This window comes from Lactuca saligna, chromosome 8 (assembly GCF_052625555.1).
Source record: "Lactuca saligna cultivar CGN05327 chromosome 8, ASM5262555v1, whole genome shotgun sequence".
NCBI classification, from domain to species: Eukaryota; Viridiplantae; Streptophyta; class Magnoliopsida; order Asterales; family Asteraceae; genus Lactuca; species Lactuca saligna.
Genome location: NC_136424.1, coordinates 61,586,532 through 61,604,665, shown reverse-complemented (window position 1 = coordinate 61,604,665; position 18,134 = coordinate 61,586,532). Strand labels below are relative to the sequence as shown.

Below are 18,134 nucleotides of genomic sequence, written 5' to 3'. Positions count from 1 at the left end.
TATAACAACTAAAACTAACAGTTTGACCAAAAGTTAACTTGGTGAAAAAGTCAACGGTCAACGGTCAAAGTCAACGGTCAACCACCATATCGTGGCCAACCACTGACCATGTCGTGGTAGCCACACATAAAAACTATCATGAATGAAACACGCTACAAACCGTTGAAAGACCTTTGCAACCTCGTGGTTTAGCATCATTGCAATCATGATGGGTTTGCCCACCACACCGTTGGGAAGATGGTAGATTCATCTCTTTGCCAAGATCTTAATCATTAAGCCAACCATTCATACTTCACAGAAAGCTTTCTAGCATCCTTAGGTATCATAAAATCCCTAAATTTATGGACATGCATGTCTAATACATGTCACACCCCAAACTAGGTCAAAATGGGAGAAATGTGGATAAAACCTAAACACAAAACTATAAATAAGTTTAGATTTGGAGCATATATCATTCTTGGACCCTCAATGATCAATAAAGCTGCCAACTTTATTGAAATCATCCATCCAAACCAACCCAAACATGAAGAAACATGCAAAAAATGTAACGTCGCAAAAGTACTAAGTAAAAATTTCATTTAAATAATTTCAATATCATTCATTCATTTGATCCAAAAGACAGTAAGACTGAAAATATTCTCAAACATCAGAGGAAATACTCAATACATAATAAATGTTCAGGGGATGCAGTGTGATCAATTTGGGCACTTCCTTTTGAAATCAAAAGTACCTGAAAAGATTTTAAACATAAAATGTAAGCACAACGCTTAGTGAGTTCCCCAGAATACCCCACACAACAATATATATATATATATATATATATATATATATATGGAATGCATACCGGGCCCACAATATAAAATTAGATTGCCCTCGGGTCCACACCATAAAGACTGGATTACCCTGGAGCCTACAAACACAAAGATTGGATTGACCCCTCCTCGGACCCAAGACCACAAAGACTGGATTGTTCCCGGACCTACAACCATAAAGATTGGATTTCCCTAAGTACCATAGTCTTAAAGACAGGATTTCCCCCGAGCCCACAGTCATAAGATTGGATTGCTCCCGGGTATGTTGGCCTATTGCACAAAGCAGTACTGCCTCAACCCAACCATACTATGTTCAAAACAATAACAAGCAAGAACATGTAATCATAAGAGATCTACCATTCTAACAGATCACTACATCATAACAACATCCTACATACAAAGACACATAGTGCATTACAAAGAATAATGAGAAAACTCACGGTACAAACTAAATCCACAACTATCAGCTCACATAGATGTGAAGTGGGTGTTACACACCTCTTAATAAACCATACTAGGTAAACCCTTAGTCTACCTTCTAAAACTTTCAATTTAACCAAAAGTCAACCCAAGTAAAAAATGAATTGTCAACAAAAGTCAATGGTCAACGGAACGTAATAGGTCATCATTGGCCACGTCATAGTAATGCCAAGACAAAACAGTCGAGGTTCCAAACTTCACCATGTCGTGGTTATCCATTGACCATGTCATGGTCACCAGCAAAATGCCATTTCTTCTCATTGAGAACTTAATCCCTATAGATAAAGTACTCTCATATTTAATTCTTCTTAATGACTTAATGGATAAATTTTCCAACTTTATCCATTAAGACCTCATCCCTAACCATGGTCTTAAACCCTATGTCCAAATTGTCATGAATCCTTCATAAGCATGCATAGCTCCAAGGACAAGATCAAGCTACCAACTTTTCAACAAGAAATGGTCCATAAGACAATCCAAAGTGCTTAAAAGGGGTTGGAGTCATCTCAACACCAAGCACACCACTAAAAAGGGGACCAAAAGCATAAAAATCGACCATAAGCTAGATTTAACAAAATAGAAGTAAAGGTTGAAGCTTTAAACTCACAATGGTTCAAAAACTTGAAGAAGATGATGGATCTAGGCTTGCACTTTTGCTTCTTTCACTAAAATGGTCTTTTTTCCTTCACAAGCTTCACCAAATCAAGGGAACAACCTCAAGATCAAGCTACCAAGCTCAAACTCATGGAAATGAGGCTAGGCTTTCGAGATGGGGAGATGCAGGATAAAGAAGATGACCAAGAATATAATTTAAGGTGTTTATATATGAGAGAACCCCTAAAAAAAATTGGGTTTAGGTTGCAGCAGATGCCACATCTTGGTCATCCTCTTGCCACATTATGGAGCCCACCAAATATATGCATACCATTTTAACATTGCCACGTCGTGGACATCCATGTGCCACGTTGTAGCATAGGTTTTCTCCAAAAACCCCATCTTTGATTTCGTTAAGTCTTCGCTGATCTATTCAGGAAAACGCGATGTTACAATTCTCCCCCACTTATATTAGATTTCATCCTCGAAATCTGTCCCACCCCATTATTTCTCATAACACCCTCTGAACCCCTTGTAGGTTCTACAATTCCATTCCTATATTGCACAAGTCGATACTTCTATGAATACCCGAAACTGTGACTATAATTACAAGGATTTAAAAAACTAAGCGCATGAACCATACCCGAGCGGAAACCTTCAGAAGTCGAAATCTCATCCAACACTACTTTCAAACACAACCTTAGCCAATAATTTCTTACTGATACTAAAAGTTGAATCAATCCACAGCGAGAAAGGCACGACCCAACTAATAAATGAATACCAACCCATCACAAGTAACCGACATCGAGTATAGTCACTCCTTATCTAAAAGTCGAAGAATTCAATATCATGCATGATTTACTAGAAAAATAGACCACTCCATACGACAACATGCTAACCAAGGTTCACAGATTCAATCCATTTAAGATCCCTCGGCCTTGTGCTGCCCAACAGATAACTAGAAATTCAGACTCCACGACCAACTGCCACCACCGACAACCTCACAAGTACAGATCCAAGATGAGACTCCAAAAAATACCTAACAGAAAAGGACCAACAATCTTATAAATGCACCTCACCTACAAGTATCACCTAATATAATCATACAAATGGGTCTCACTCAAGGTAATAAAGAGAACAAGTTCACCCCACAATCAAAATCTACACGAGCCTAAGCATCGACATGAATCTAAAAACCCTCAAGACCAAGGAATGATTAATCCAATCAACAGATGAATAGAAACAAGTTTGTTTCAACCCAATTGAATGTTATAGGCTAAATCATAGTATTACATCATGAACGACCCACTATGGCCAACAATTTATTTCAACCTTATGAATGTTGTGGCCTTCCCACAGTCTTACGACACTTCTACAATTTCCATGGGCTACCCCCATGGTTTCTCATACAAATTTACTAGGTACAAGAAACACTGACACGAGATGGACCCCTAGTCTACTAGACCCTATAAGGTGTTCGAGTTGCTTCGAACGCAAATCCTTAATTAGACAAGTATAGGAAGAAAGGCTATCACCCAACCCTCAACCTAAACCCATACACTAACCCAAAATTGTGACGCTTCCAATGCTTTAATCCTTTTGATGAGATAACCATAAATCTGTAACATTTGCTTCCCCGATTAAAGTTGGCTGGTGAACATCGTTACTAGCATAAGATTCAATTCATACAACACCTAAAACCAGCTATCTTCTTGTCCTTAAATATGAAATTTTGGGTTGTTCTATACTTGGAAACATTTCCATCTAACCCAAGCGGTTCTCCCCTACTTGGATTTGGATAACTCTGACGACGTCATAACCACTCGAATTTTGCAGCTAACCTTAATCATTAAGCCTTCCCAACTCAAAGCAATATCCTAATATTGGATAAACCGAACAGTTCCTACCAATGCATGGCTTATCTAATAAATTTCCCTCTCAGAGGACGATTCTGAAGAAAACCAGGATGATGTCGGAACCGCGATCGGATCGACTCCATTACCAACCCTGCTGTCGCGTCCCGCCAAAATTAGGTTTTGTGTAGATATAACATCTTAATTGAAAGTTAAACAACGCCACTACGATATTCTAACTTCCCGAAACCAAAGGGGAAACTTCCAAACCAAGGACCAGGAGAAATATGTACATTGCACAAGGCTCGAAAAAAGATTGATGCATCCAAATCACCTTCAATTGATACAGTTAAAACCTTCGACCAATCTTATAAAATATGATGAACGGAATGACAAACAATCGTAAATGGGTAGATAACTAATCCAACGCTTTAACTTTCTTTAGTATAGATAGCTATTGACTTAGTGAGCTAGTCAATCCTTCAAAAACTAATATACAACTGGAGCAGCTCAAGTGCCTTTTAACCTAATCTTTGGCATCTCAGAATGAGACTACGAGTTACAAAGAGATCCTAGTCCAACCTCTTCTGATGCGAGGACAACACGTACGTTCCTGAAGACATGCATCTGACCAAACCTTAATTAATTCGTAACCATGAAGGATTTTGACGAAATCTTTAGAATGTGAAGAGAACTTCCTAAATCTGAGCGCTTTGATGGTAGTCCATTTTCCTTCTCTTATGTCGTAGCATACCCAAACCATAAATCTTTCATTCTTGTACCACAAAATCCTCTGATTCAATGTCGTGAAACCACAAATCAAATTTTCTGCTAATCCTGCAATTGGAGTACTCAATCCTTCCCCGACTAGAGTTCAAACTATTGTCGACTAATACATATAATTCCAAAGCGTAAGACCAAATCAATCAGGTATACACTAACCATGACTCTCGGTATGCATTATAGCATATGACGATCCTTCAAATAATGACAAAACAATCATACAGAGACCCTGAAACTTAGATGGAGGCCCCGAAAACATCCCTGATATAACAGCTTCAAACCCAATAAGAACGAGCAATATACTATTTGATATAATAGCTTCGAACCCAATAAGAACCGAGAACTGAACCATTATCCATTAAGATCTACATATGCTCCAATAATAGTTCTAACACACTAACCATGCTAAGGACTATCTATTTCCCAACACAACAACAACTAAGAGCATACTCATTCTAAATAGAAATGTAATGATAGAATCGCAGATCAAAATACATACCAGTGATTTCTTGAGTCTCAAACTTGACCTCTTTCCAAATGATGGATGTTGGGGCATCCACTCCCTCTGCTAGCCATGCAGGATAGCCGGGTTTGAGATGACCCAAGTGGTGATAATGGAAACACATTTGATACTTCTGGCAATCACAAACGACATGCCCTTTTCCTCCTTAATTGTATCATTTGAGCTTGTGATAAGCAAACCAGTGGGTTGCCCCACACTTTCCATATATGTGAAGTCCCCCTGACCTCTAGTACCTAGGTTGGTTGCATTGGATTCGTCGCCCATCGCCAACATTATTGAAGCATGTGTCCACCTTCTCTTCTCTTGTTGCGTTTCCACCTCAATAATTCCTTCTCCAATCACCTCAACAATCTCCTCCATAGTTCAAATTATTGTAGTCTACTCCTAGAACTTGGAAATCAGCCTATCATTCATCCGAGCAATGCTACTGGACCGCTTTTATAGTAAAATTTGTTAAACCGCAGTGGCAATCCTATCATGTAGTCCTGCATTATCCGCATCAATATCAACTAACTCTGCTCCCCGCCCCGACATTGACATTCTATTAATAAAAGACATAACTGTCATTTCATAATAAAAGTTTCATCATTATGCTATCACATTTTACCCACTACTCAGAAACCCACATCTCAATCCTTTACCAACTTCATAGAATCTCCTCAGTTCAAGTATCGATCCTGTGCTTCCAATAATACGGGCCCAATACCACATTCCACACATATTCTTAAATTCCTTGAAAATCATCATGGATCCTCTCTAAGCCACTTCCTCATGAAAATACTCATAAGCCATGCTAAACAGCGCACTCATCATACTTACATACTTCCTAGACTCTCATAGGATTTCTCTTTCTCTCTCTCTATATATCTATCTATCTATTTTTTTGTCTCTGCTATCAGATGTGAAAGAACTTTCACCAATGTTGACCATCTACCTCATGAATGCAGTTTCATGCAACGAAAATTAAACAATTATTCGTCTGAAAGGCCTGACACTACGACGATTGAACTTAAGGAAAAGCGGCGCAATAAAGCAAAATCTTTCATTTTAAAACCGTTTAATCTTCATGGAATGCAACTTAGTGTATTCTCTTAATGGATAGCTATCATAAATAAAGATTTCATTAGCACAAAGCAAGCAACATTCAAGCATCGAAACTAAGAGTCAATAAGGCATCATCTAAATTAGGCAATGGTAACTCACAATTCCTGAAGATCCTTAGCCTAAAAACTAACATACATCATTTGTAGTTCTCATAGCATGAATAAATGCATCTCTCCTAAGTAGGCATTCTAACATATAACCCTGAGCAGATCCTTGTTCTAATTATTAGCATGTATATCATGTATCACATATAACATAACAACATGTACAATTATTTTGGGAATCACTTACTTGAGTTCTGATGACTGCATATAACGCATCCCCTTTTCTTTGTAAAACCCTTTTAGAAAAATCATTTTCCTTTGAAATATTTTTCCAATTCCTTAATTTGAGCTTAGACACACCCGTGGATGTATTTGAATCCCTCAAACCAAGGCTTTGATACCAACTTGTAACATCCCAAAAATACTGTGTAAAATTTTTATTTAATTAATTTCAAAATCATTCATTCATTTGATCCAAAAGACAATAAGAGTGAAAGTATTCTCAACACATCATAGTAAATAGTAAATGTGGAATAAATCTTTAGGGGGGTGCAGTACGATCAAGCTAAGCCCTTCCTTTTGAAACCAGAAGTAACCGAAAACATTTTAAACATAAACCATAAACACAAAGTTTAATGAGTTCCCTAAAATACCCTACACAACAATACATATACAAGGCATGCATACCAGGCCCATATATAAAATTGGATTGCCCCGGGGCCCAAATATCAAATACTGGATTCCCCCCAGGCCCACAACTCAAATACTGGATTGCCCTGGGCCCACAGCCACAAAGACTGGATTGCCCCCTCCCCGGATCCATAGCCTCAAAGACTAGATTGCCCTCAACCCTACATCCACAAAGGCTGGATTGCCCCCAGGTCCACAATCGCAAATACTAGATTTCCCCCGATCCCACAGTTATAAGATTGGATTGTTCCAGGGTATGTTGGCCTACAACACAAAGTAGTACTGCCTCGACCAACCGCACTATGTCCAAAACAATATCATACAAGCATAGGTAATCATAACAGATCTACCATTCTAACAGATCACTACAACATAACAACATCCTACACATAAGGACACATATTGTAGTACAAATTATAGTAAGAAAACTCACCTCACAGACGAAATCCACAACTATTAGCTCACACATAAGTGAAGTGGGTGTTACACACATCGTAATAAAACATACAAGGTGAACCCTTAGTCTACCTTCTAAAACTCGAAATTTTACCAAAAATCAACCCAAGTCAAAAGTCTACGGTCAATAAAAGTCAACGATCTATGCCGTATCGTGGGCCCTCCTTGGCCACATCGTGGCAATGCCAGGACAAAACACTCGAGGTTCTAAACTTCACAACGTCATGGGTATCCATTGGTCATGTCATGGTCCCTAGCACAATGCTATTTCTTATCACAAAGAACTTAATCCCAATAGATCAAGGTTCACACTCTCAGATCTACTTCTTCTCATTGACTTAATGGATAAATTTTCTAACTTTATCCATTACGACCTCATTCATAAGCAAGTTCTTAAACCCTATGTCCAAAATGTCATGAATCCTTCATAAATCATGCATGACTCCAAGGACAAGATCAAGCTACCAACTTTCCAACAAGAAAAGGTCCATAAGACAATCCTTAGTGCTTAAAAAGGGTTGGAGTCATCTCAACTCCAAGCACACCACCAAAAAGGGGACCAAAAGCATAACACTGGACCATAAGCTAGATTTAACAAACTAGAAGTAAAGTTTGAAGCTTTAAACTCACAATGGTTCAGAAACTTGAAGAGGATGACAGATCTAGGCTTGTACTTTTGATTCTTGCACTAAGATGGACTTCTTTACTTCACAAGCTCCACTAAATAAAGGGAACAACCACAAGATCAAGCCATCAAGCTTAAACTTATGGAAAGGGGGCTAAGGTTTCAAGATGGGGAGATGGAAGCAGAAGAAGATGACCTAGAATGGGAGTTAAGGTGTTTATATATGAGAGGAACCCTAAAAAATTTTGGGTTTGGGCTGCAGCGGCTGGTGTGTCGTGGCTATCCTCTTATCACATCGTGAAGCCCACCAGACATACGTGTACCATTTTAACTTTACCATGTTGTGGGAATCCATGTGCCACGTTGTGGCATAGGGTTTTCTCCAAAAAAAACTCATCTTAGATTTTGTTAAGTCTTGGTTGATCTATTCAAAAAAAACGTGATGTTACACAAAACCTAGAAAGAAAGGATGAACTAAAAGATAAGAACTTGGGGACTTACAAAAGTATAGAATATGCACAAGGAGATGGAGATGAGCCTAATTTGTGATCCTTTACTTTACAAGTTCTTCCTTCTTCCTTCAAGGCCAAAAATTGCTAAATTAAGCACCAAATGGTCACAACAGGCTAAGGTTTGTTTAGGAGCTCTTCTGGGCGATGAGGGATGAGGTTGGTCGAAAGCCTAGCCCTCTTATTCTTTATATAGGCTCCAAATCCTGAAACTTAGGGTTTTGTGCGAAGAGCGGCATCATTGTAACACCCATAAAATCAAGTCGAATTAAAACTTTTTCAATACACTACAAAACCATTTAATCATAACATAATTCATTTTCAAAATAATAATCATTAGAGTATCATAGTTTCTAATCATAAAACATAGTAGTAGGAGGAGCGGTATGATCAGGCCTTCGCCTTCCCTCAATCACCAGAAGTACCTGAAACAACAAACTGAAATTGTAAGCCCAAAAGCTTAGTGAGCTACCTCAAAATACCAACGTCATACCAATATAACCATAACATATAACAAATACAGAACAACATGCATAATGAGCCTTTAGCCTGACTGGACCGCCATGCAGGGCCTACAACCTATCTAGAGCGCTCCCAAGCCTTCGGCATGACTGGACCGCCTCGCAGGGCCTACAGCCCATCCGGACCGCTCACCGGGTATGTTGGCCTACAACACAAAGCATGAATATCATGTGCACATAAATATCATACACTAGATCAAACAAACATATGCACATAAATATCATACACTATATTATATCATATAACAGTCAAACCGATCTAACAGATCAATAATCATAGCAACATCCCAAAGACTGGGATACAGATTTAACCGGTCACTAACATAACATCATTCTATAATTAGTACATTAAGGTAACCAACTCACTAACATAAGCATATTATCATCCTAAATACGAGGATGTAAACCAAAAACATATCATGCCATAATCTGGATAAAATCATAAGGGACGACCTTGGTGCCTTAGACGCTATTGATATAGTGAGGATAACTCACCTCGCAACTGTCGACTCGTAATATAAGCTCAAACTCACGGATCACTGCCATGAACTCCACCACCTATATTAATTGTAAACCATACTTGTAAATTTCCAACCTCCCAAAACATCCCCAGGAGACCACTAATAAACCCTTAGTCAAAGCCAAAGTCAATTGTAAGGGTCAACAGTCCATGTTGACCTTAAATCGTCGAGTACCCTTAGCTGCTCGCCGATTTTCATGCATAACTCACCAACTTGTCGAGTCACTAGAGTGACTTATCGAGTTCCTAAGGTTTGAGACCGTAAAATCCTTGGCCGACTCGTCGAGTATCCCTTGTAACTTGCCAAGTTCATATATCCAAAAGTTGGGAAAACCTCATCGGACTCGCCGAGTCCCTCCGACCCTTCATCCATACAGATGTTTTTTAAGCCATGCAAAGGCTCCATATTGCAGATCCATCTTCCCAAGGCATGCTTATCACGTAAAATTTCAAACTTTACATGCATGCAAAGCTCTAAAGCTTTAAAATGACAAAACTAAACTTGCAAAGAAGTCTTGCACTTGAGGGAAGGTTCATACTTGCCAAAGTTGGCAACTTTATAGACTTAGAGACCAACAAGAGTTCAGATCTGAAGTTGCAACTTTAGATCTTAGCTCAAACACAAGAAAAGCTTTCTAAAAACCATCCAAAAGAGATCTAGAAAGAGATGAGCTAAGGTAACAACTTAATACCTTCAAAAAGGTTGCCTAAGGAAGTAGATCTCTTATTTCCCCACGAATTCCTTGCTTCTAATCACTTTTTTCCCAAGCTTCTCACACAAATCCTTCTTCAAATATTAACACACTAAGAAATCACACACACACACACGAATTTAGGGTTTGGAATGACAAGAGAATGTAGAGGGGAGGCTGGGGAGGCAATGATCATTTAAATAGGGTGAAAAACCTCGAAAATTAGGGTTTCATCCTCCATTTCCTACTTGTCGAGTCCCTCCTTGGACTCGGCAAGTAGATCACTTAACACGTGGACCAACCCGTTGCTACTCGACGAGTCGAGCAACCAACTCGTCGGGTAGACCTTGAAATCAAAAAGATCTTATAGCAAAAGAAATCAATACCTGGGAATCGGGGCGTTACAACTATGTCCTGGTAATTAGATCACCACATCGTGGTGGGGATGATATTACCATGTCGTTGTACTCTAAATACCACGTCGTGGTAAGGTCAAACTCATCAATTGTAAAACACAAAGAAAAGCTTTAAAGAATAGTACCTGAAAATCCAAATGTTACACCAATAAAATGTACACAACTTATAAATCATACTATATGAGTTTCTAGCTGTTATCTCTCTTAGAAATGATTATTTCCATAAATAATAATTTCACAATTAAATACAAGTTTTGATAATATTTATTGATAATCAAATTACTAATCAATAATCAATAAGTAGTAACTTGTTGTTAGGTATGACCATATATGATTATATATCATTAACAAATATCATTCTATAATGACTCTTAAACATATAGATCTTTCACTATGTAGACCAAATAAAATCATCTAACTATAAAACAATATTCATGATTGTAAGATTTGATTTCAATCAAAAGGGTAGGATTGTCAAAACGTATTAGATAATCATAACTGAACAACCAGATCACTCTAAATGAATAAAAAAAATTCAAAAATGTAGGAAGATAGCCATCAGAATTTTGATTACATGATTACATACTTGTTTAAATTGAAGACTTTTTTACGTCTTACTTCTTACATTATTGTTGTTTGTTTGATTAACCAACCATGCTATATCAATTTCTCAACATATACCACAAACCAAACATATTGTAACCATTATTGTAACAATTTATTTAACTTTGAACTTAAAAAAAATAATATATTCTAACCATTTTACTAAATATACAACTAGCCAATGAACATTCTACGCAGTTTATACTTGTACATTCATACAACCAATAACAAAATAACATTAAAACTTCAAGGTTACTAATAAATAATATTAAATACAACAAAATTACCCAATCACAAAAAATATAATTTCATTTTTTTACACTAACTAATACAATAAATAATAATAACATATACTAAATAAATGTTAATTAAAACATAAAAAGAGTTAAAATCTAACCATATTTTCGGGATTATTGAAAAAATCATCTATTTTCTTCAAGAAATCGTCAGAGAGAGAGAGAGAGAGAGAGAGAGAGAGAGAGAGAGAGAGAGAGAGAGAGAGAGAGAGAGAGAGAGAGAGAGTTTTTCTAAATTGAAGAGTGAAAAATGAAGAAAAAAAAAACGGTTTTATAGATTTTTCTTCCGAAAATCGCAGGTGGAACAGGATAAATCGCAGATAGACTATTTCATCTGTAAAGGTACAAGTGCATAAAGTACAACTGTGCTTTAGACGTTTGTACCTTTACAGATGGAAAACCAAAATCGCAGATGAGTCGCTTCCATCTGCGATTTCAGCGGTAAAAATTATAATTTTGATTTGTTTTTTGTTGCTAAATTTATAAGAAAATTAATGTATTTAGCTAAATTTATAATTATCTCTATTAATAACAACAATGGATACGAGTATTTTTAAAATAACAAAAAGGGAGCATGCTAAAGGTAATATTTTTGGAAGAACTAAAAGCATATGCTTAATTTGCAGGGGAGATCTGAAGCGAATCTTCGGTGGGTCCGACTAACTACTATACCCACATGCAACCTAACTACCAACGCCCATTCTCCCCCAACCATCTCTATCACATTTTTTATATGTAAAATTGCGTAGACTCAATATTTTCGTGTTTTTCAATAATATATTTTGTATTTTAGATGATTAGATCATTATTATTATTATAATTTTAAAGATATTTTAACCATCATAAAAATGATAAGGGCTTAGCTATGAATGGTATTATATACGAAAAACTTAATCATGTCTCGCTCTCACAACCTTATAATAAAATGAAAATGCAGTTGTTTTGCTTAATAACATAGCACGGGCTATTTTAAAAGAAAATCGATTATATATGTATATAGTATGAATCCGGGGTTTTAATCGATTCATATATAGGTGAGATCCGTTCACAACTCATAGTTTCTCGAAAATCTAAGAACTAAATGTTGAGCATTGGATCAAAATTAACTCATTAAAAAGAATGATTGTCATCTTACCGATCTCATTTGATGTTTAACTTTTTTTTTTTTGTATTGGAAATATTAATAAAAAGTTCTAAAAATTAACATAATAAATCAAATTTCGGATTATTAAAAAAACTAATTTTTTATTTATTTTTAAAAAATGAAGATTTTTTAATTTTTTTCAGTAACATGAATGTTTAAAAAAAATTGAAAAAATATTTATATTTTTTAAAAAACTGCAATTTTTACAAAGAAAGCGCATTTAAAAAACTGCATTCTCTACAAATAAAAACCACAATCTTTTAAAAAAATTGCATATTAAAAAAAATCTAAATTTTTTTCAGAAAAACTGCAAAATTTAAAAAAAAATTGTATTTTTTTTAAAAAGGTAAATTTTTAAAATCAGTAAGTTAAAAAAAAAAAAAAAAAAAAAAAAAAAAAAAAAAAAAAAAAAAAAAAAACTAGAATATTTATATAAAAAAACTTTAATTTTTTTAACAAAAAAAAAAAATCAATGTTTTAGGTGCATATATGTATATTTTTTCAAATGCTTATATGCATATTTCTTATACTATAATATTCGTAAGTAAATTAAAAAAATTCTCACTTTTATTAATCAATCTATAAACGTAATACTACAAGTATTTTATTCGATACAAAATAAATAAATAAATAAAAACAACAAAGATTCACAATGTTATAATTTCTTCATATCAAGATTTCCATATTTTCTTCGATTTATTATTTTTTCACTTTTCAATATTTTCGACAAATTCTTCAAAATCTACAAGAAAATTAAAAAAATTGATCAATGCAAGAAAACTCACAAAAATGCACATGTATATATCATGTAAGATTCACATATGATTGTATCTTTTAAGATTCAAATGTTAAATTCACAATAAATTTAAAAAAAAATAATTAACAAAGAACACTCACACAAAATGCATGTGTGCATATAGACGTAATTCATATGTGATTCACATTTGAATCACATGTAGTTGATATGTGATACACATGTGTTTTACATGTGAATTAAATGTGATTAATATGTGAATTGCATGTGATTTACATGTGAATCACATATAATTCATATGTGAATCACATGTAATTCATATGTGATTCACTGGTAATTTACATGTGAATCACAAATGAATCATATATGAATTTCATGTGAATCACATGTAATTTATATGTGAATGACATGTTATTTACATGTGAATCACATGTAATTCATATGTGATTCACTTGTGATTTACATATGAATCACAAGTGAATCATATGTGAATTACATGTGATTTACATGTAAATCACATGTAATTCATATGTGAATTACATGTTATTTACATGTAAATCACATGTAATTCATATGTGATTTACATGTAATTCATATGTGATTTACTTGTGATTTACATGTGAATCATAAGTGAATCATTTATGAATTACGTGTAATTTACATGTGAATAACAAGTAATTCATATGTGAATTACATGTGAATCACATCTAATTCTTATGTGATTCACTTGTGATCTACATGTGAATCACATGTAATTCATATGTGATTCACTTGTGATTTACATGTGAATCATATGTACTTTTGTTATTTATCCTTTTTTACAAATAATAGCAACATACTTATCTTTTATAACAAATAATAGCAACATACTTATCTTTTATAACAAATAATAGCAACATACTTATCTTTTATAACAAATAACAACAACATATTTATCTTTTGTACAAATAATATCAATAAACTCATGTATGTTTGATATTATAAAAGAAAGTATAATTAGTCAATTGTTTCTTCATTGATCAACCCGACAATAGACATGTATAATACTAGTTTTATTTGTTGATTGTATTTATATACTCTTTTAACAAAAAAGTTATGTACTTTTGCTATTGATATGTTTCTAAAAGGATCTTATACTAAAATCAATTCGCGAAGATAATTAATAATTATTAAGTTGTAGATTCTCTTTATATTCTAAATTTATTAGTTTATATATAAAATATAATAAATGTGTGAACTATTATTTGAAATGGAATGGAGAAAAAATAATTAAAAAGTCAAAAGTGAAACCTTTACTATGTAGTTGGTGGATTGTAGGGACCATAATCCCATTTTGCAAAATGAAAAAAAGCAACCTAGTTTAACAAACAAATTTGAAAAGGTTCCTAATAGTTCACAGATGTTGCAAAACTGCTCTTTACTGTTTAGCTTAATTCAAAACTTCAATACATCATACAACTGTTCTTAAAGATAATTAAAATGTGAAATTGTCTTGAAAATTTTCACATCAGTGTCAATTGTGCATAATAGGTTATGATCATGTGGATAGACATAGTCAAGGTTTACGACTGCAGGATCCTTTACCATCTGGGTAAAGCAAATGTGGTGGCAAATGCCCTAATCCTCAAGTCGACCGGTTTTTCTGTTCCGATGACCTGTATGAGGATATCTATGGATTCTCCACTTGTGGGTTTGATTAAGGAGGCTTGGGCTGAGGGTGTTCTAGAGGAGAATTGGAAGATCGAGAAAATCAGGGGTGAGATTACCAGATTCATGTCGAGCAGTCGTGGTTTGTTAACCCGTTGCAGACAAGTGTGGTTTCCTATGTCTGGTGGGGTCAAACATATTGTGTTGCAGGAGGCTCATAAGTCTCGTTTTTCTATTCATCCGGTAGCCACCAAGATGTATCGGGATCTAAGATTGAGTTATTGGTGTCCGTGCATGAAGACAAAGATCGCCTGGTATGTTGAGAGGTGTTTGACTTGCAGGATGGTCAAGATCGAGCATCAGAGGCTGCATGGCAAGCTGCAGGCTCTGGAGGTTCCCATGTGGAAATAGGAGCAAATATCAATGGATTTTATCACCAAGTTGCCAAAGACGGAAATCGGTTTTGATGCTATTAGGGTCATGGCGGATTGATTGACCAAGAGTGCCCAATTTCTGGCAATTTAGGAGAGATCATCGGCCGAGAAGTTGGTCGATGTGTATATTCGCGAGATCATTGCTCGCCATGGGGTTCCGGTCTCTATCTTTTCATACCATGATGTTCGGTTCACCTCCCTTTTCTGGCAGAAGTTCCATGAGGAACTGGGCATACGGCTACATTTCAGCACAACTTATCATCCGCAGACTGATGGCCAGAGCGATTGGACTATTAAGACTCTTGAGGATATGTTGCTAGCATGAATTATCGATTTTGTTGGGATTTGGGACTCCTACCTACCTCTTGTTGAGTTCTCCTACATCAATAATTTTCATACCAGTATTGGTGCTTTGCCTTTTGAGCTGTTGTATGGGCGAGGATATCGTACCCCAATCTGTTGGGGCTAGGTTGGTCACAGAGTCATGGGTTGGACTGAAGTAGTTCTAGAGACTACAAAGATGATTCAGCAAATCCGACAGCGATTGCAGACCACCCAGAGTCAACAGAAGAGTTATGTCGACCGACGCCGATCTGATATGGAGTTTCAGGTCAGTGATAAGGTGTTACTGAAAGTCTCACCTTGGAAAGGTGGGATCCGTTTCAGGAAGAGGGGAAAGTTGTATCCGCGATATATTGGAGCATTTCAGATTATTGTCAGGGTTGGTAAGGTTGTGTATAGATTGGATCTACCGGAGGAGCTCAGTCAGATTCATAGCAATTTACATGTTTCACAATTGCGGAAGCGCGCGTTGGACGTGGATACAGTGGTTTCTATGGACGACATTCATTTTGATGATCACCTGAATTATGTTGAGAGGCCAATGGCGATTCTGGAAAGGAAGGTAAAGAATCTGCGGAACAAGGAGATATGTTTGGTAAATGTACAGTTGCAGCATCGGAAAGGATCCGAGTGGACCTGGGAGCCGAAGGCTGAGATGCAGGAGCATTATCCGGATTTCTTCACCATAGCAAGTTTCGAGGACGGAGCCTAGTTCACGTGGGGGAGAGTTGTAACATCCCGATTCCCAAGTATGAGATTTATGGGTTACAAGGTATTTTTCCTTTTGAAATCGTCGAGTTGAAGGCCTTAACTCGACGTGTTGGAAGCTTCACCACTCGACAAGTTGTTGAGAAAAACTTGACGAGTTGGTAGCTGATTATGAAATCCTAATTTTTAGGGTGTTGCACCCTATTTAAAGGCCTTGTTCATGCATTTCCTCTCATTTTGTGCGTGTGTGAGCTTAAGGAGTGTTTCTTGGTGTTCTTTCGGAAGGAGTTTGGAGTTTGAAGAAGCTTGATTGATAGGAAGGCTGTAGATCCGGGATCTTCTCTGTTGTTGCAACCATTTTGAGGTATAAAGTCGAAACCTTGACCATTTATTGCTTAGATCTCCTCCGTGGAAGTTTATTGTCATTTTGGAGTTATTCTTGGGTTTGATCATTTATGGAAGTTGCCACTTCAGATCTGGGCATTTTATGGCCTCTTTGGGATTAAAGTTCCAAGCGTTATATAGACCTAGGCCCCCTTCATGCTCTAAGTCCCTTGTTTAGTCATTTTTTAGTAGTTTAGCCTCTTGGTGTCATGAGTGGACGTAAAGTTAGCAACTTTACATGGTTTTCCAGCTATTAGGTACCAGATCTACATTCTTGGGGTGCTAGAAAGGATGAAAAAGGGATGAATGAGTTAAGCTGGTAAAACTTGACGAGATGTTGTGACAACTCGATGAGTTGGATCAGGGTTTTCCCGCTTTCTAGAAAACTGTAGGAACTCAATGAATCGTCCGGAGGACTCAGCGAGTTGACTCAGACTTTTCCTGTTTCTCTTAGAACTGAGGAAAATCGATGAGTTGTCATGCGCACTCGACTAGTTGGGTGAACATCGACTGTTGACTTGGCTTTGGCCATGGTTGACCAAGTTTGAATTTGAGGGCATTTTGGGTATTTGGAGGTTTTAATAGAATGGTTATATGGTGGTTGTGGGCTGTTGAGTTCGGAGTTGAGTCTTGGAGTGGATTTTACCTGTTCAACACTATTTGAGAGGTGATTCTTCCTTACTTTACTTATGGTTTGAAGGCACCAATGCCGACCCTATTAGATTGTTATCCTGGTTTCTCGTATGCTTGTTGCGATAGTAATCTGTTATATCAATATGCTGGTAGATAGGATGATGCTATACTTATTGATATGTATGATCTCTGCTTTCCTGTTGATTGGTTATGTGTTTATGAGTTATCTATATGTCGCCATGTGTGTGTGTGTGTGGTTGGGTTGAGGCGGTCCTGCTTTGTGCTGAAGGCCAATAGACTCAGGGCGGCCCAGATAGACTGAAGGCCTGCAAGGCGGTCTAACCAGGCCTAAGGCCTGACAAGCGGTCTGGATAGGCTGTAGGCCCTGCGAGGCTGTCCAGTCATGCTGAAGGCTCTGAAACGGTCCAGATAGGTTGTAGTCCCTGCGAGGCGGACCAGTCAGGCTGAAGGGTCATTTATGTTGGATTAGTGTCTAAGTCCATAACTATTTTGGTATGTACTTGACACGATGGTGCATGGTCCTTTTGGGTTGCCTTCACCAAAGCA

General features: G+C 36.5%; 1 protein-coding gene across 1 annotated transcript; it reads left to right on the top strand.

Moving 5' to 3' along the window:
* The first annotated feature begins 15,984 nt into the window (after positions 1-15,984).
* On the top strand, positions 15,985-16,554 carry LOC145009686 (uncharacterized). The gene is made up of 2 exons (XM_078968327.1): positions 15,985-16,110; positions 16,210-16,554. Exons 1-2 carry the CDS (start codon positions 15,985-15,987, stop codon positions 16,552-16,554), a joined length of 471 nt encoding a protein of 156 aa, XP_078824453.1.
* The last annotated feature ends 1,580 nt before the right edge of the window (positions 16,555-18,134 follow it).

Bases quoted from the DNA above. Each gene is read 5' to 3' on its own strand.
- LOC145009686 (XM_078968327.1), top strand. From the start codon at position 15,985: ATGGGTTGGACTGAAGTAGTTCTAGAGACTACAAAGATGATTCAGCAA. The intron at 16,111-16,209 runs GTCAGTGATAAG...GGAGCATTTCAG, and splicing joins GATCTGATATGGAGTTTCAG to ATTATTGTCAGGGTTGGTAA.